At 44.2% G+C, this 20,591-nt stretch overlaps 1 protein-coding gene across 6 annotated transcripts in view; it reads right to left on the bottom strand.

The window, feature by feature from the left end:
- Positions 1-6,989: 6,989 nt before the first annotated feature.
- Positions 6,990-20,591, bottom strand: part of CAMKMT (calmodulin-lysine N-methyltransferase) — a 404,462-nt gene continuing 390,860 nt past the window's right edge. For 4 of the 6 annotated variants that reach the window (XM_053890651.1, XM_019467453.2, XM_019467311.2 and 1 more), the window contains 2 exons: positions 13,481-13,612; positions 6,990-7,585 (listed from right to left, as the gene is read on the bottom strand). In XM_053890651.1, coding sequence (XP_053746626.1) covers positions 7,508-7,585; positions 13,481-13,612 — 210 coding nt within the window. In that variant the 3' untranslated portion in view covers positions 6,990-7,507. Of the gene's footprint in view, positions 7,586-12,315; positions 12,747-13,480; positions 13,613-20,591 lie in introns of those variants that run through there. The other 2 variants (XM_019467368.2, XM_019467540.2) reach the window with 2 other exon arrangements.

Below are 20,591 nucleotides of genomic sequence, written 5' to 3'. Positions count from 1 at the left end.
TTGCACATCCCTCCGCCAAGCCTCCCCTGCGGACCTGGCCTAGGATGGCGAGGTGACAGCGCCCACCCCGAAGGCACAGGGGCTTCCAAACGAGGTGAGGGAGGGACGCTGCTCTGAGGCCTTTTTCTTGTATTTCCAGACAAATTAAAAACCTCCTTAGCAGCCATTCATTCCGAGGAGGCCTCTTCCTTCCTCCACAGGGGGGCTGCTGTGTTGGAAGGAGATCGGATTCTGGGAGGCTGGGCCTCCCGGGGCTCTCGAGGAGGGGGAGCCCACAAGAATGGAAAGAGGGAGGCCCCAACCCTGAAGAGATTGGCAGGCAGGGAGTGGGGGCAAAGTGCGGCCCAGGTCACTGGGAAAAAAGAAATCTCAGAGTAAGGGAGTGGGGGAAAGTTCCACTTCCAGCCTAATTATGAAAGAAGCCTGGGTAGAGAGGGGCGGGAGAGCCCCAAGGAGCGAGAAAGGGGAAGTGAGACGTTGCGGAGAGCAGAAAAGAAATTCTCAGGGGGCACCGGCTATTGAAGGAGCACAGGCAGGGAAAGGTGTCGCCTCTTCAAACAGGGGCCGGTTAATAACTGATTTCGAGAGACCTGGAAACACATTTGCCTGGGACTCCCAAAGAGGGAGGGCAAAATGCCCTATTAAGGGTGGGACGAATTGATTTGCCAAAGAACAGCACCATTTCCTCCAAATGCCCTCTGCAGTCCTCCTTAATCTGCCTTGGAGGCGGCAGGTGACCTCTGCACAGGCTCCTGGAGGCGCCTTTGTTCTGGGGCATTCTGCAGCGGCTCCGCCCCCACCCCTTGCACCTGGGCAGCAGACTCAAAATGCACTTGTCCACCCTGGGCTGGCTGGCTCGAGGGGAGGGATGGGCGGATGCCTTTGTATGTGAAACGCCACGAGTCCTCCAACTCTTGTTTTCTCTTCAGCTTGACACATTCGCTGATGGTTTTCCTGTTCCCTCTGACAGCCACAGAGACCTACTGGGGGAGGGGGGGGGGGGAGTTTCGCCTGCAAGACCGTATCTGGTTAGGACAAGTTTGTGATGGGGACTACCCAAACAGGCAGACCCTCGCTATTCACGGCGAGAGCCCCGCCGTTCAGAAACTCGGCTCGGCCCCAGAGTCCCAGGTGTTCCCCGCGGAGTCCTAATCCCATCCCTCCGAGGTTTGCTAATTGAATTGTGTAATGGTCCACACCCGAGACATTCCCTTAACTATCTTTAGGACAGTACTTAGCTTAAAAGAAGGACTAATAAGAGTACTAAGACGGGGACTTAGACATTGAAAGCTTTTGTCGTGTCTAAAACATCTGAGTCAAGCAGAAGCAAACCGGAGGGGGTGGGGGAAGACCTCCAAGTTAGAAAAAGCAACAAGAAGTAATTAAAGTTCTTGCTAAGTGAGTCTGAAATATGTATTGAGCCCTTGTAAATTAAATGCCCTGGGTTTTTAAAGAGCGATTTCCCCAAACATCTATTATTCACATCAGTAGGACAGACGGTAAGCCACTGTAAGATTTATAGAAACTAAAAGACTTCCTCTGCTAAAGGTTAATGAAAGTGTAATCGGAATCATGAAATCTTTATGTGTCGCTTCAGTCTACACCGAGGGCTCATTAAGGATGCGTTTGGGTCGGCAGGTGACGTCACAGCGGGTATTTACATGGGCGGGGCCAGGCTGCCCGGCATGTAATTCTTTAAAAATATAAAAGCCTCCCTTTCCCTCTGTGTCTCCAGCTGTAACAACTTCACTGACTGTCTTGGTTCCACCCCGAGGATTTCGTGGATAGAACACGTTAGAGGGAATCAGGAAGCAGAGAAAAGGTCACGAATAAGCACCTCAGGAACAATGAAAGCTTTTCTCTATGCAGCAGTGGGAGAGTTGCTAGAAAAACTGGAAAGGTATTAATCAGAAGTGGCTATAAATCCTCTGGAGTTTTGCTCTTATAAAACTCCTCAGAGAAAGTCTTGAAGGAAATGCAGGTCAAAGCCCAAAAAAGCTCTTGATCAGAGATTGCTGGAGGAAAATCTTCCCAGACGCCTTTAATAGGCAGCAATCACCCCAGGAGTGGGGAAGCCAAGTACGCTTGAAACATGGTTGCAATTCCTAATAGGTCTTGTCACACTTAAGGCACCGCGAGCTCCATCCAACGAACAGCTGAAGCTAGCTGGCGATTCATAAAGCCAACAGTTTAAAGTTTATTATGATGAAAGCACTTAATGACAGCCATCGCTAGGGGCCCATCATTTATAAAGCTGTACCGAGTATTAGGCATGTAGCATGACCACCAATTTTATGTCACAATTGCTACCATAAAATGACCTTTGGTGATTTTTGCTGCATGTGGTGGACAGCTCTTCCTTCACATTAGTGCTCTGTGGCTTTCTTTGCAGACTATTATGCTGTCTGAAGCTTATTTGGCACTGTCGTGAGCCTCAACCCTTGTTATTACCCCGAAGGCCTGTCTAAAAAAAAAAAAAACAAAAACCAAAAAAACCCCACAAAACAACAACAACAAAAAAACCTTCATGCTCTATTACTCCACTCCAGTAATTTACAGTTCTTACCAGCCTTGGTTGGTGTAATATTTTAATGCAAATATGCTATACCGTTGCATTTTATTTAAAAAGAAAAAACAAGTTCCCATGCTTGTGGCTAGGGCAATATCCATATGATAGGAATTCACTGAAATCAGCCTCTGATTTCCTGGTCAAGTCTCACTGAACGGGCACTCTTTTCCCTGGTGGGTTAGAACCCCTCCAAAGGAAGGGGAAAAAAAAAGGTTAATTAAACTTCCCTTGAGATTTTTTTTTTTTTAAAAAGATCCCATGTGTGATAAACCCACCTAAGGCAGAAACACCAATTCTTATTTCCTTACATCCCATCCCATTGCAAATTTACATCTGAGTAACATTATTTAATTAGGATTCCATTTTCCAACCTGCTTTGTGTAGTTCAAAAGTGTTTGAATACACGGCCACTTTACTGCTCTGATGTAAAACGCTGCTGAAAAAGTGGTCTGTCCATGCTACACCACCTTTAAATTGTATATATAATTTTATAAATGATATAAAATCTGCTTCTAGTTCCTGAAAACACACACACACGCACACACATGCACACACACAAGCATGGCACACTGCAATTTTGGAAAGATTTAAAATATGTGATTTCTGCTGGTACCTACTGTATTGGGTTTTATATAAAGCTTTTTTCAATAAGGTAAATTGTTACATGACAAACTCATCTTCCACCATTATCATCTGCTGTTTGTGTTTAACAACAGGAGTGCCGCTCTAACAAAACTGTTGTAATGGCTGTACAAATTACTCAGCTGAAAGCTTTTCACCAAACAAAACAGTATTAATCAGCAGTTCTTATGAAGGTGCTAATTAAAAACAATTTTCTTCCTCAGTTTGCAATACTAAAGCCATCTTCACTTGCACAGTTTCCAATATACAGCTACTGTATTTGCTCACACTTCAGGCCCTCTATTAACTATTGAATCTCCCATTAGCCATTTTATTACATTTCTGTTTACAAGCTTGTTGACATTTTAAAAGTCACAGTATGATCTGTTTTATCTATTTAAAAAATGTATTAATTGAAAAGTCAGAGAGACCAAAAAAAAAAAAAAAAAAAAAAGGCAAAATATAGACTCCAAATGCAGACTTCCAGGGCAGTGAGCACAGTGAGCTTTTAACCACAGCCTAGGCAGTCAGCTTCCTGGGTGAAACAAAGTCTGAGAATTAAAAGTGGCATTTCGGGCTTAATGGTTTGTTAAACACCAACAAGCTCCTTCCTAATTTGGAAACAGTCCACTCAGGAAAACATATTTGCCCTGTCTAAATTCAGTTTCTAAGGAGACTGACTTTCAAATCAGTCTTTCTAATCTATGAGATACACTCTGCATAATTATGACATTTCGGGCTGTCTGAACTCAGGAGATTTTGATCTGGTGTGAGGAGCAGATCTGGAATCTGGGAACTGGAGCCCCAATCTAGGGTCTAAATAGCCTCATCTTCCTTCTAAGTGTGTGTGTGTGTGTGTGTGTGTGTGTGTGTACCCGCGTGCGGGCACGGGCACACCTACATCTACTTTCATTCCCTCCCTCATGTGGGTGTCCTCCCTCCTCCACTACCAGAGTCCAATGAAAGGGTCCTGCTGGATGATGCCACCAAATTGTTTGGCACAGATTGGAAACAAGTCGAATGCTAAGACAAACTCCATGGAAGCTGGGTTTAGGGAAGGGGACCGTCTATTCCTGTTAAACAAGGGAAAGTCTAACCCTTAGGAGAAGGTATGCTCCACTTTGGCAGTGGGAAGAAGGAAACAACCACAACAACCACAACAAACCCACCACCACAACAGCCTCCTGCCTATGCTATTAAAATCAGCTTCTTCAAGTGTCAAAAGCAGTTAACTAGTTCAGGACAGACACCTGGCTGTTGAAATAGGGCTCCGGAGGGCCACTAATCCTTCCATTCACTCGGTTAACTGCTGGATCCCCCAAATTGATTCAACAGGTATGCCGTGGTAAATTCAGCCCATACTGAAGCCAAAGGGAAAATCAGCAAGGGGTGGGCAGCTCTTCTCTGAAAACACCCGAGGAACCAGCCAGAAAAGCTTTTATGGCCCCGACAAGTTTTCTGCTGAATACTGAGCACCTAAATTACCCTTCCCTAATGGAAGTTACATTTTCATGCTCAGTCAAAAAGCCAACAAAATACACAATTTATACAAAATAGCATCAACCTCTTAGGTACTCTTTGCTAGCACTTTTATCCCAATTCACAGCATATGTCTTGCTATAAAATAAAATATATTTCTTATAACCAAGTTGTATGTAGCTGTTCATACCACCGCATCAGAACTGACCACGGGTGATGTGGAAAACATTCTTACGTCCAACCCAATCTACTTATTATGATAAAGGGAAATCATGAGTTTTATCAGGAGATACAGGTACACGGAGAAGAGGAATATCATAATAATCCTACTGATTTCTTAAGTGGACAGGCCTCCTTTCGAAACAAACACATATATAATTACCTAATAGACAATTATGGAAGGGGCATTTGAACTGCAATTATACAACCCAACAATGATGCATACAAATGGTTCTTAATCATAAAGTTCAAAGGAAATGAAAATGGTAACCTTTCTAAAGCAGCTATATATTTTTTTCCTTCTCAATATTGGCATTTCATTAAAATTTCAGGAAATAAAAACAACTTAAAATTATTCAATACCACACAACGTGAGTTCCTCACCAACCTCCCAAGAGCCTGAACTAGAGACATCTCCAGGCGAGGATCCCATAAAGATCAGCTCTAGGAAGCCTTTAACATTTTGCAGGAGACCCTCTGGGTTTTAATCACAATAAGCTTATTTCTTTACCAGGCATCTCTTGGCAAGAAAAGCCCAATTCTTACACCCCATCTCAAGCTTGGGAACCTATACATGCCATTCTCAGATACATTTTTTTAAAGAATACATCACTAGTCCCTTTTTAAGGTAAAATTTCCCCCAAAGAAATAAACAGTGGATGTCTACACCCACAACACACAAATGCAAATGGAATTCTTGCCGATTCACGTCTTCTCATGGGAAAAAAAAATGACAATATTCTCTACGTTTTGAAGAAAAAAGAAAAAGGAGAGCCCATCTTAGATGCTACTGTAGGGATGGGTTTTCTTTGTCTGGCTGATTTAGTTGCAGGTTTTATGGAAGAAATAATTCTGGCTGTTTTTCCACCCGTATAAATGGAACTACCTGTGTTGCCTTTTAAAACATTCCAAATTCTAATTTTTAAACAAGAAAATGTGAAGCCAGTGTGCAATCTATACAGTCGCCAAAGGAGAGCTGCCACTAGCTGAACTACTCGGCTAAATGGCTGGTTTGCATTGCCCTGGTCTTTATCTAGCACTGAGAATAGACTGCTGTTTTATCCATAGAGGAATAAATTGCTGTTATTGTGATGTTAGCCCATCGCTTGGCATTGCAATTCAAGTTTTTGTGAGAAAGAAATGTATGATCTAACTGCGACTTGACCTATGCCTTCCGAGATCCATCTAGGTGCTCTAATGGAGCAGAAAAAGTGGTGAATACAAGGACATGCAAACTGATGGTGAAAAATTTGTTTGATGATAGAAGTGAGCAGAGGAGACATGTGAGAGTGGCTGTTTTTATGACAGCTAAGTTTGTTTAACATGCAAAAGGATTTGCCCCCCAGTCTCCCACCTAGCACTTTAATTGTATCACACGAGATACATGCTTTGCCTCCACTGAAGATATGAGCATATATAGCTAACCTACTAATGACATTACTGCTAAAGTGGGCACAGATGATTCCTTACAGATAAACATCTGAATTTCCACAAAAGGCATTAAAGCTTCTCGCGGATGCACCAGGCAAGGATATGCTTGGGTTCCCCGCAGAAAAGTCATTCTTTCTTAATCCTAGGTAGCACCTATTAAATGTTTACTACACACTTGAATCCCAGCACACAACAAGATGTACTTACTTTAAATAAGATAATTGTGTGATTGAGTTTTTAAAAACTCCCCCCTGGTCGCAATCCAGTTTAGCAACCATTTATTCAAAATTTCTCTGGAAAGGACCTATTTTGAAAGAGGCCTGGAGAATAGCAGCAGTTAGATGTGAGCCCCGATAAAGGCTCACTTTTCATTCATAGTCAGAGCCTAAATGTGCTCTTCTTGTACCTAAACAGATAATAAGCACTCAGCACACTCCTCCTCCTTGACACAACACATTGAGACTAATCACACATAATTGGAGAGGAGGAGCAGAGGGCTGGCCACGCTATTGTGTCCAGAGGACAAACGGTCAGTTTATGAGGCTTTGGGCTGATGTAGTCATTTCTTATACATCTACAGGGAAAAAAACATCCTGTTGAAAAGGAAAAAGAGAACGAGAGAGAGAGAGAGAGACAGAAAAAAAAAAGATGGCAGATTTAATACAATTAATTCGAGGGAGGTGAGAAAGATATGCCTTTATTTCTTTCTTTTCTCAACCAGGAAAGAATCATGATGTTAGCTGTTTACAGATTAAAAACTACCACCACAAAATAAAACAAAGACCAAGATATTTTCTAAAAGGGCTGGCGGGAGTGGGAATCAACCAAAAGAAATTCTGTCTCAAAAGGAAAAATATTTAGGATTCTCATACGTCCAATTCAAATCGCAGGCTGTTTATAGATATTTGAAGACAAACAAAGGTTTGGCACCAGAAGAGCAGACGATAAAAGGAGGAGTCCAGCAAGGCTGGAAATAACGTGAGTGAGGACAGGTGGACTCCATAACCCCACATGTGGAATGTTTGCAAAGGTGGTGGTTGGGGGGGGGGGGTGCTCACAAATCTCAGGGGGCCTCAGGGAGCCTCCTCAGGGAGGATTTAAAAAAAACTCCCATCCCAGACTTCTGTTTTTGTGAAAATATTCCCTGTGCGCTTGGTGTTTTCTTCGCCTTTTGAACATCTTAATCTTCTATCCATTTTTGGTTAAAATAAGCAGAAGCGGGTAATGAAGGTTTTCTTCATATACATCCTGGTTTTCCTTTTTCAACTGAAAACAATAACAGAACAAAAAAGGTAAGGAGACTCAGATTAGGAATTTTGACCAGTAGTTTTGTTTTTTTTTTTTAATATAATTTATTGTCAAGTTGGCTACCATACAGTGTATACAGTGTGCTCTTGGTTTCGGGGGTAGATTCCCATGATTCATCGCTTGCATACAACACCCAGTGCTCATCCCACCAAGTGCCTCCTCAATGCCCATCACCCATTTTCCCCTCTCCCCCGCCTCTCCCCCATCAACCCTCAGTTTGTTCTCTGTATTCAAGAGTCTCTTATGGGTTTGCCAGTAGTTTTTCATGCCGAATGCAACGAAGACTTCTTACCCGAATATATTGTTCTGGAAAATAAATCACAAAAAAGCAACTCAAAGTAGTTTCAGTGGCATTGGCATGATAGTACCATGCACCAGGCTGGGATGTTTCCTGGGAGGGTGGGAGGGGTGGGGGGGCGGGCGGGCAGGTAAGGAGGAAAGGAGGAGAGCAGGGTGGTTTTTTTTTCATAAATAGACAGTATTTGTGACCTCTATGAACTGTGAGGCACTTCAGTGAAGGGAAAGCTGGAGGCTCAGTCATCTGCACCAGACCAGCCATTTGGCATCGAAGTTTCTGCTCTTGGTCTACCGTGTCCCACACCTGAGCCCCAGGAGCAAGGCGGCCAGGCATTTCAGATCTCTTGGAGACTGGCAGCACCTGGGCACAAGGGACAGGTTTCCAGGCCTAAGACATTTCAAAGGCTCTCCAGCTGCTCCTTAGCGGGGGTTAATATTAATGATAATTCAAAAACTCTTTTCTCTGAGGAGGAAAACAGAGTCCAACAATAGAGCAGCAAGCTTCGATACCATTCAGGTGAAGTTCTGAGGGCCTTTCCGTGGTAGTTTTAAAAATCCAATCAGGGTTCTCAAATCTAGAGTACTCTTTTCCTCATTCGGCCAGAAGACTTTGACGGTCATATTTATATTTCTCCTGGCAAAAAATAATTTGCTATTTATAAAGACAAAAATCAGTATTTTGACATCGGCGTTTCTGAGCCAATTGTTAATTCAGTTTTTAAGTGATAAGGATCAGAAATAAATATTTCTTTTAATAATACACGGAACCAATTCTTTTATTGTTTTGAATCAGATTACCTCCCCTCACCCCCCCCCCCCCAAACTACATGAATGGCTCCAATATGACACTTTCCTGGATTAGTATAGGTCTGGGGCATATTAACTTGAATTTTTTCATGTTTCTTCTAAATCATATTCCCAAACTGTGACACACCCTCACCGGTAAGGACCAGGAGCAACGGGGCCGGCTTTACCTCCCTCACTGGGGAACAGAAAGCCAACCTCGCCTGTACTCTCTAATCCATTTTCACAAGAAAAGATGGTGTGCAGTCACTGAGGTAACTTCCTTCTGTTTTCTTAGACGGGACTTTGCTTTGTTTACAGATGATTAGTTGCCTACTTAGAAAGATCCCCTGGAATTTTGTTACCGCCAAAGTAGTGACAGTGTTAATCCCCAACACACGGTCCCTTAACATCACTCTTAAAAAAAAAAAAAAGGCCAAGAAAATGGCTTCACAAACTTCCCAATCCAAACCCACTACCTAGGGCCTGCCAGCTGTAAATACCTTTGTTGCCAGCTGCCCCAGTGATAGGAGCTCGCTGACATACATTACAGAGGGAAGAGGGGGTCAGGCTAGCTTGGTTCTTCCTCAGGGATTGGGGATGGAGGAAAGTTGATTACTCAGTGTGAGTCAGCTGACCTACTCACTCACAATGCACTAATATACAGAGACTCAAATGAGCTCTTTATATAGTCCCCAAGGTAATATGTGGGATAAATAATTCTTTTGTAAATATGGGTTAGAAATCACTTTTAACTTGGATTCTGTGCTGACCTCTGGAGGCCAAAGCAGAGGCTTCCTTGCTAGAAGGGGCCAGGGGCCAGCCCCGCACTGACTGTGAGCCCTTCCTGCCACGGGGAAGAACCAACGCCCCTCAAAGGCATCACCACACCCCAGCACCAGATCATTTCTGAACCAAGTCTGTCATGTCAGGGCATCTGAACACACACAAGGCTGTTGGGAAATACTTGCTGTCGACGAGGGAATGTGATGTGGTCTAAGAGTAATTCCATTTGCCCAGGCTGTACTTCTCTGCTCAATTGATAATTACAATTTTAAGAAATGAAAACCACCTTGAAAAAAAATGAACAAAAAGCAAATTGCGAATAAAACAATTTTTCAATTTCATCGGTTAAAACAGGGTCTTTGAGGACCCAACTAAATTACATAGCGGCTATTAGTAACATTATGCTTTACTTCATAATTGGATGTAACACGCTCAGCCTCGCCACTGTGCTGAGCGAGCAGCAGCACTAGGGACAGAGTTCAGACTGTTTACCCTTTACAGTATCCACAATTATCAACAGCACACCACACAGATTATAAGCACCAGCCACTTGTAAAGTGGCATTTTGAATAGATAAGAAGTGCAATACGGCCATGCTTTTAACACAATGTACCGACTTCACAAATGAGCCCAAGGCTGTTTTCATGGCGAAGTCTACAAAATACAGAAAATAAACACACCGGTGGTTTTGCCAAAGTTAAAAAAACAAAAACAGAAACAAACCCCAAAACCTGTGGCATGTAGATTTCAAAGACTGCATGAATGAGAGTATTTTTATCAACTGATTTCAAGCCAGCAGTAAGCTCCAAGTGAGGTCTCCACCTTGAGAAACAATTTGCTTATCTTAACATCCTAAAGGTTTTGAGACACGGGCAAGGCACGGGATTCCTAGCCTGGAGGAGACCAAGACGTTGGGAAGGAGAGGGAAGTGTTCTATTTTTCTTCCCCGTCGCCTGGAAGAACAGAAAGGCAATATTTTTTAAAACACCACACCTTCGGCCGCCTGGTTCCTGAGCACGCTGGCTGCATGGTGTGGGCACAATTTAACAAAAGCACTGGCAGAAAAGTGCAGAATGGCACCGTTTTGATTACAGGCTTGCTTTTTAACGGAAATAAAATTTCACAGTTAACAATGAGAGGTGAAAAGTTTAAGAGGCAAAGCTGTTCCTCCTGATCACTGACTGTTAATCAGCTTCATGGGTGGTTGCCTAAATCTGTAGATTTTTTTTTTTTTTACCTTCCACTACTGCCAAGATTGTAACTAATTTTTTCCCCTGTTGTAAGAGGAGGGGTGGAAAACTCAGCATAGAAGCCAGCTGTGTATGAGTGACGTGAGGCACTAATGCAGAGGGCGAAATTAAAATTCATGAATCTCTTCACAACCATTTGTGTAACAAGATTAAGACGGGACAGCGGAAAAGAGCGGCATTATCAGGCGTCTTACAGTCCTCCAGCTGGTTACGCTCTATTCCAACACAGTAGGGCTAAGAGGATAACACGCAGCCCGAAGGAAAACGCTGCTCCTCCGTTTGCGAGCAGGCTCGGCCCAGGGACCGTGGGGCTTTGGCCAGAGACGGAGAGGAAGAAAGCTGATTGCCGCGCAAGATGGAAAACTTTTAAGCCCTGGCTATTAGCACGCGGCAAACAAAAGCGGCCAGGGTGGAGGTTCCCGGCGGCCGCGCGGTCCCCAGCGCGTCCCCGGAGCCCCGGGGCGGGCGGCGGGCAGGGGCCCGAGGGGGCGCCCCGGAGAAGAGCACCGGGGCTCGGCGCGGAGCAGGGGCGCTCCCCGCTCCCTCCGCCTTGGCCCGCGGCCCTGTCTGGGCGGCCTTCGGTTGCAAAGGAGACCTCCACGTGCGAGCCGGAGCCGGGTGTCGCCGCCCCGACACACCCGCCAGGCGGCACACGGTTATCCGCGCCGCCGCCCGAAGCAGGAGGGCAGGGCATTCTGTGCTTCTGGGGCAGAAGGGACCAGAGGCGCTCTTTTGCTAGAACACCAGACCAGCTGCAACTGCCCCCCCCCCCCCCATCCTTAAAAAATACACATCTTGGGTTCACGTTGGTACCGCGTAGTCAGGGGCGCCCCAACCCTGCAGAATATTCGCCTGGCGGCTCCACTTTCTGAGAGCCACACGCAACTCTCAACTCCTCATAAGCTGAGGAGGAGGGAAACTGTTTCTTAGCCCAGGGTCAGCAAAGTGGAGAGTTTTAACTTTTGAGCACTCATGAAGAGATGAAAACTAAGGCCGCCTGGTTATTTATGGAAATTTACTTCCGTGGGACCAATCAGTCCATGGTTATTTACGGAGTACTACCTACCTGTGGGTACATGACACAATATAAATACAAGAGGCATGTCTAGCGATTTATGGACCGTGCTATGCTTAGCAGGGTAGTGTACAGCATTGAAAATAGAGGCAGCTGCTGTCCGCTAGCCGCTGACAATCTAAAGTTCTAGACAAAGGAGACGTGGCCACGAAGGACTCACGTGGCCCAGCACACTTCCAATCTTGCAGGGAGGACACGGAGGGTATCAGGCACAACGCTGACCCTCTCCGCTGGTGGACAAACCCTTGCCTTTGCTCTCCTGATCTGTGACTGAGAAACTGAAAGCATTTGTTGTTCTAGGGGGAAGGTGAATGACAAGGCATTTAAGCAGCCACAGGCTGATCCCTGTAGCTCTAGCCCGATCCAGGAGAGAAGGCTGTTTTTGTCCCTTTGGGTAGAGGAGAGACCCTTCCCCTACCTGGTAAAGCCCTCAGAGGCTTTCCTTTTATTCTGGGGAGGGGTTGCAAAAGGGAAAAATCTCATTCTGGAGAAGCAGGTCAGATTTGAATAACACACCATTCTCTTTTTACTTTCTGACTGTAAGCAAAGGGCAATCCCACCAGGCAGAGGAGGTGATTTAACCCTTTCAGTTCACAAAGCATCATTGTTTCCTCCCCCACCCCCACCCCCACCCCCACCCCCAGGGGGGCTAAATGAAACCTTAGACACCCAAAAGAGTGAACCCATCTCCACAAAGTAAGGATTTTCTTTTTCGTGCCTGAAGATCAGATCCACTTTGCATATAATTTTTCAAAAGTCAACATACTTCGACATTATATCATAGTCCTGGGTAATAAAGAATGCTCTTCCCATTTTCTCAGGAGAAAATTAAGGTCAGGGCTTAACTTTTCTGCGTTCACAACTTGCAAAATCATGACAAGTTCAAAGTCTCTTGCCAAGGTCAGACTAGCTCAAAGAAGGGAGATTTCTGTAAGGCACAAAATTACAGAAGTAATACATGTTAGACTAGCAAGTGTGATATGTATTAGCAAAGGTGAGATTCCTAAAAAGTTTTCAGTGGAACGCTTGCCTCTCAGTGTCCTATACTGCTCTATACTTATAAATAATAAAAAGGCTGATAACATTGCTTTATGTAAGCAAGCTTAGAAATCACTCTCAGATAAGTGCTTTTGACCTAAATCTTGTAGCTCCTCGATCTGACATATAACCTCACAACTGTGAAATTCTGTATGAGATTTAACAGTCTCAAACTGCCAACTGACCCAGCCATAAAGCAAGCAGAGATAAAGATTTACAGTCCAACATGATACAATTAGACATTCACCTTCTATTTATTTCAGTGCAGCTGAGCATTTAACCTACTTAAAAGCCGAAGGTTTTTCATTAAAATATAAATGCTTGTTTATCATTCATTCTATGCCACCTCCCCTGCATCCTACAAATTAGTCTATTATGAATGAAAAGATTAGTTTGTTTCAGAGAAAGGAGTAAACAGAAATGGTTTCCGTAAAATCCTTCTAGACATGCAAAGATAAAAGATGGCTTTACCACACAAAAATAATCAGATACAAATAGCTGTTCAGAAGCAGCACACCTAAGGAGTGCTTTAATCAAATATTTAGGTTACCTGCCAAAAAGACCATGATCTCTTCAAAATGCAATGCGGATTAAAGTGTTATCTAACATAAGCAGAAAACTAACCTTGGAGTGGAAGTTTGAAATGTGTTCATCATAATTTTCATGTCTTTGGATAGAGAAATCAGCTTTTTCAGCTAGATTGCAAAACTGGTTTAAAGTATTCCCTCGGCGTGGGGCGAATACCATTGCTTTCCCCTAGAACATTAAAAAGGAAATTCACACATTTTAAACCTGGAAGGCAACCAAACACAACAAACATTGGGTAAAGCATTTAAAGTACTGCTCTCAGGTAGAAAACACAATTGTTCTTGGAGACATCCACACAGGATGGGCATTCACAGCGAGAATAATTTCGAGGACAGATATACATCGAGCAAGAAAAAATACGTGTATTTCGCATTCAAATGTTGTTGTCTTTCCCTTTTCAACTAACGCATCTGATAAATAAAATGTGGCCCAGAGTCGGTATTCTGTACGACACACACCTCTCTTGGGTCCAGTGGTTCAAACCATCAACTAGATGTTAGAGTAACTGGTCCACGAAGTGCTACCCACCTTGTGACTCCTTAGCAGCTACCAGCTTGTCCACAACACTGCTCCAATGTGTGTGTGGCAACGGACGCCTAGGGACGTTAGTTTATTACTGTGCCCTGAGAACTCAGTTCCAAGAAATTCTCCACAGAGACAGCTAAGTGCAATCTCTATTGAAGAATTTTGCTCTTTGCTACCACCAGCCTTCTCCGGGACCATGCTGTCAGAGACAAGGCTACCAGATCTTGGTTTCCAACTTCATTGAATCCTTCATGATAGTCATCATTAGAGCAAAGCAGCTCCTTGCGGTACTCAAATGATTGCTTTTCAAAGAAAGTGGTATAATGAGGGTCGCTGGGCTTTTCCACATAAACTGCACAACCTCATGAGCTTGTTGCCGTGGAAAGGATGGAGGGACTTGAGTAAAATCTACACTGGATTTCAGAAGGCCATTGGACACGAGACTCCATGATGTCCGTTTGCTGACCCTTGGCTGCAAGCGGACTTTTCCGCGCCCTCTGAGACATGCACAGAAGAGCTCAACTTCCAAATCCTTTCTTTTTGTTCAAAAGATGACCGTACGCTTCTGTTAACTTCAAGGTTATACTTCACCTCTGTCAAATGCTTCTTCAGGTTTTGAGGGAGTCATGAAAATATTTCTTATGAAAGGTGGTTTCTCATTTATTACTGCCACCTATTTATGGAGCATCTGGGATAGGCGCTCCATTGGCCTCATTTGCTCTTCACACCATCCGGTAATGGAGGTATTATCAGCTCCATTTTTACAGCATGCTCCCAATGGTTGAATAATTGGCCAAGATGACACAACCGGCAAAAGACTGGAAACTTACCGGACTCCAAGGCTGATGCCCGCTCCACGACACTACACTGCCTCCTTACTAGCAATAGCGATGGCAATAATAATAATAATAGCTACCAGTGTGTTTGGTGCTTCACCAACCTTCCCTTCCATCCCATCAACGGTACCCTCAATGACCTTGTGTGGTAGACATTACATTTCACACATGATTAAACATGCAGTGAAGGCCTTGGAGAAGACGAGGAGGAAGTGCGTGGCAGAAAATGTTCTGGGCTTAAAAGAGTCTCCACCATGACACAGCTGTCACCTCAGGAAAATTAGAAGAAGGAAAAAAAAAAAAAGCCGTAGAACTGTTGAACGAGAAGGGACCTTGGGGATGACGTAATCCAGTCTCCTCAGTCATCCCAGCCGACCCACCAAGGTTTCTCACTCACCAAACGGGAAGAACGAAGCCGCAACCCCCCCCCCCCCGCCCCAACTCCAGTAAGTTGTGAGGATCGAATGAGATGACGAATGTGAAAATAATCTGAAAATCAAGGTTATGTCAATGTAAGACTAGAGACATCTACACCACTTAACAATGCCAGAGGGATTCTATCAGTTCTTTGTCCCTCTCTTTCCCTCATCCACCTGCCAGAAAATACACTGATATAGTGTCCTGGACATCAGGTGTGTTTTCATACTGTGTTTACACAGACATGTGCACACTCAGGCACATAATTATATCAGCACCAATCACGCCACCACACTTCAGGTCCTGTCAGCTTTTCTAATATTAATTGCTATTTTCAGCGTTTTTCAAACTTAGCAGCAAAAATTCATTTTGATGTGAAACTGGATATAATACATGGTCTCGGCAGGGGAGCAAAAGTCTCCATTAAAAAAAAAAAAAAAAAAAGGAATACTAGTGGGTCATTTTAGTCATTTCTAAGAGCTGGTTGCCAGTCTGGCTCTGTGAATAATGGAAGTTGCTTTATTTTCAAGTCACCTGCAAAAATGGTCTCCCAGTTAAAATTGAAGAGTTGATTTTTTTTTTTCAAGATTTTATTTTATTTTTTTTTTTAAGTTATCTCTACACCCATCGTGGGGCTTGAACTTACAACCCTGTTATCAAGAGTCGCATGCTCCATCAACCGCGCCAGCCCGGAGCCCCTGAAGAGTTGATTTTTAACAGTTATTATCTGAGCTACCTATCATAATGTTTACAGGGCTACAGGGCTCTTGGCTGGGTTGGTGTTTACATTTATAAGCACACGCTCCCCACCCCCACCCCCACCCCTTGCTGGTCAGGGTGAGCTGTAGGGGGACCCAGCTAAGCATATGGCATTCCTCTCCGCCCAGACATCTCTCCCTCTCTGGGTCCCAGCTTATCTGTCCTTCCCTAACCACCCTCTAGAACAGCAGCTGCTTCCCCATCACGCTCCCCTCCCCTCCCCCCTTCACTTTTGTTCTTAGCGCTCATCACCGCTAACACACATTATATCCCTGTTTGTTACTGCCAGTCACCTTCGGCTAGAACGGACGCTCATGACAACGGGATCTTCTAATGTTTTATTCACTGCATTTTCTCAGTGCCTAGCACATAGTAGACTCTCAGTCAATACTTGTCGAGAGAATAAACGAAATCCAGATGTTGAGTAATGTGAGAAATGCAAGTCTTAGGGAATTCGAAGGCCACATTCTATTGCTTATTCTTGAAAAATGATCTTCCCCAGGAAGCTTTTACAGAGTCTGATGGGATTTCAGAGGGCAGCATTCTGTGCACAATACTGTGCCCACAACAAAGAGAAAGGGTGAGCAGTAGTTTTAATCACTAATTACTCAGTTTTGAGTTTTAAAATGCTTTCTTTTTCACTTTATTGAATACAGACAGACACCTTTGAGGTGTGAATCAGTATTTAGGAGGGACAATAGCACATCATCCATTCATTCAATAAACAGCTGCTGAGTGCCAGCATCCACCCCATAAGGAATGATTTTAGAATTCCCCTGTCCCCAGTGGAGCAGGACACTGGTACAATCAGAGGAATATGGCTTACAATTTAGGCTGCAAAAATCAAAACAAGAAAAAGAGATATAGATTTCAAATTAGCCCATCACTTTAGAAAAATTACTTTCAATTTACCAAAGCCCAACTTTCTAGGCATTTGAAGTCCTAGAATCATCTTAAACTCAGAATGAACACTCAATTGAACGTAAAATTTTGACTGATGGGCAGAAATTTGAGAGAATTCATTTATCCCTGGAGAGGAGAGAGGAGTAGTTCCACTAAACAACAATGATATTGTTTACATCGTGAGCTCAGTTGTTGTTATTTTGCTACACTAATCTATACTCATATATTAAAGGGTGTGTGCTTCTGGAAAAAATAAGTATGCTTCAGATTTCTTTTAAAAGGAATATGCTATGCTGGTGAAATGCCTTTATTCCTGTTTCATTTCCAGGCAACCAACTATTAAATACCGATTACATGTTTAAGCTTATGTTTATTTTTTTCTTTACCTGGCTTCTGAGATGCTGCCTTTGCCTGCTTCCTCCCCTCCATCTCTCTCAACCCCCTTCCCTGGCTTCTCCACCTGCCCCTTGGTCTCCAGGGATCTGCCTACTTTTTCTTCCTGTTGTGCTCGATTCCAGGCAATCGTATGGAAGTCCACGACTTCAGCTCTTACTGATACATCAACACTTCCAAATATTTATCTAGAGCATTCATCCAGGGCCCACCCATGTTTTCAGGTGCCTACTAGATCTCTCCATGAGGATGTTCTGAAAATACTTTTTTTTTTTTAAGTAGGTTCCATCTGGAGCCCAACTCGGGGCTTGAATTCACGACACTAAGATCAAGACCTGAGCTGAGATCAAGAACTTAACTGACTGAGCTACCCAGGCGCCCCATGATAAAGGAGTTGATTTTTGTTTTGTTTTGTTTTGTTTTTAAGTAGGCTCCATGCTCAATACGGGCTTGAACTCACGACCCTGAGATCCAGTCACATGCTCTACCAACTGAGCCAGCCAGAGGCCTTTTGAAAGTACTTTTAACCTATTCTGTCTACAATGGAACTCGTACCCTTGGCCACAAACCCCTTCCCACCCCCATCCTCCCACCCAAACACACTGAGTACCTACTAGGCACCAAGCATTTCCATACCCTTCACCTTCAAAATGAAGCTGGAAACCAGGGAATTGTGGCATTGCCTGTAAAACCCTCCAATGCCACACCTGCATCAGTGTCATTTGCTGTATATGATTTTCAGACTGTGTTTGAGTTGTGTCCAGGGTGACATGGGAGGGTGAAAATGAGACTAAGAGCAGAAGTGCTAATATTCTCACATCCAATCTAACCACAGCTGCTTCACTTTTATCTGTCTTACAATTGGGGTGATGGCTAAAAACGTTTTGACCGAAGGCTTCTCCCATTTAAAAAGAGTTTGAAAACCATGACATGGGCCCCACCTTTCTGGGAAGGCAGGCAAAGTCTAGCATGACCCGACGCATGCCTCTATCTTCAGCCCCAGCTCTAGCCCCTCCCCCATACCCACTTTGAGCCCCAATCAGGCCAAACTCGTCATAGTCCCCCGACTTGCCCTTTCATGGACCCCATGTGTCTTCAAACTTGCAAACATTCCCTTGGGTGAAATGCTTCTCTTACCCCCCAGTTCTTTGTCTGCCTGGTAAACCCTACTCCTCCTTCAGCACCCAGATTAGACACCCTGTCCCTGGGATGTCTTTGCTGACCATCCCTGGCCTCAATGCTGTGCCTCCTCCCTGTTAGCCACTTTTGCCCTCTGCTTCCTCACCCACACCTCTGCTATATCCTTAACACACCATCAGGTAATTGCTTGCTTGTTTGTCTCTAACACTAGACTGGGATCTCGTTCAGGGCAAGATTCCATTGTACCGTATTCTATCCCCAGGTCCTAGCACAGCATCTCAGCATCTGGCATCTGAGAGGTACTCTGTAAATGTCTGCTGAATAATTCCTCAGTAAATATCCACTCAATTCTCTCTTTTCCATCTTCAGATCTTCTTTAGCTCCTAACTATTCAATCTCATGTACAAGTTGGTCCACGATGGTGACCTGAGGAGACTTGCTGATTTCCAGCTCTCTCATACTCCACTACAGCCTCTATGTGGGCCAGTCGATCTTTCTAGAACCCACATCTGACCACCCCACTGCTCAAACACTTTCAGTGGCTCTCTATGGCCCATATAATAAAGCCCAGTTTCTTCTCATAGTGTCCTCAGCCTTTCATAAAATGGCACCCCAAACTAACTCTTTAACCTCATCTTCTGCCCCTCCCAATGCTAACCCCAAAACCACACAGATTCTCACACTCCAGTCAGAGCAAACTTTCTGTTGACCCCAGAATGCAACATGCTGTTTCATGCCCTGTACCTGGGAGCATCGTTCCTTCCACCTGGGATGTGGGATGCTTCCTTTCAGCCCCCTTCCCTTGAAGCTTAGGATGCTTTACTATTAAAGACCAGAGTCAAAGGCCACTCCCTCTACAGAAACCTTCCTCAGGCAGTCAGTCACTCTTTCTAGTGTACCTCCTCCCCAGTACCCATCACACTGCACTGTAATTCCTGGTGGCTCAGGCACTCATCTGCTAAACTGAGATTCTCAGAGTGCTCATGATACATATTGACACCCCTACCCTACATTCCCAGCAGAGTGCCGGGTAGTTCGTAGTTGCTTAACAAATGTTTATTGCATCAAGACAGAGTCCAAATCTTGACTATCACGTTCTACTGAAGGCGTAAATTAGAAAGACTGTCAAAGCAAATAAACTCAGCATCACATTATATGTGACCAAAGGCTGGGCTCTTGTAGGCCATTTTTCACTGTCCACTGGGGTTCCACCTGTGAGTGTGGTACATCTCCACGACCAGATTATAAATTCTTTGGGGGCAGAGACTCAGTACTACATGTGCTGAACAAGCACCTGGGTAGACTTCAGGAAAGAACTTCTAGAGCCAGCCTCCTACTCTGAGGGTCTTAAAACAATCTGGAGATTCTCTATTCCTACAACTGGGAGAGGCAGGTATGGCTGAACCCGGTTTCTCACCAAGAACAAGGGAGGATTTGTTGGGTCTCTGACCCAGCTGGCAGACAGGAAAATAAGGGCCCTTCAGCACCAGCTCAGTTCATTGCCCTGAACCCACACTCACAAGGCATTTCCCTGAGATAAGCAAAAACAGAGGTTTGTACAGATGTATGCAGAGATGTTGGATTAAAAAAAAAAAAAAAAAAAAAAGGAGGAGGAGGAAATCTCTGCTCTTCAAAAACCATGTCCGTGATTTACATGCATAGCACTCTTGGCATACAAGCAGGGCTCCAGGAATTTGGTGGTTAGTTAGGGCCAGTTTTAAAGGTTAAATGAATCCCAAGATGGTATTTCTGAATTCCCGACAACTGGTTAGCGGCAACGAGCTGGAGAGCGGTCAACATGGCATCCCCATCCATCTCTTTGTGCTTCTGAGTAAATTCAGACCGTCTAGCTGGCTTGGTGTCCCTCCCTGCACTGAAAGCCATTTCAGAGAAATATTAGTAGATGCCATTTGTGGCTTGTCATTTCCAGGCTAAAGTTCAACTTGCAGGTTGCTGTGGCTATATTTTAAATTACATTCTGGTCCTCTGATATCAGACATTGCTGATGTTCTTTGAAGAACACAACAACGGGGGGTCACCTATCAATCAGCAGCAACAAGAAGCCACTCATGGAAGGGAAACAGATGGGGAGGGGACGCTTTGGAGCAACATTGCTTCTTAGAATAAGTACATTTTGCCAATTTCATTCCTTTTTAGTATCTATTCTTTTCTTT

Source organism: Panthera pardus, unplaced genomic scaffold (genome assembly GCF_024362965.1).
Source record: "Panthera pardus isolate Hobbes unplaced genomic scaffold, ASM2436296v1 HiC_scaffold_25, whole genome shotgun sequence".
In the NCBI taxonomy this organism is placed as follows: Eukaryota; Metazoa; Chordata; class Mammalia; order Carnivora; family Felidae; genus Panthera; species Panthera pardus.
Note: the sequence above shows the minus strand (reverse complement) of the source record. Positions and strands in the feature narration are given on the sequence as shown.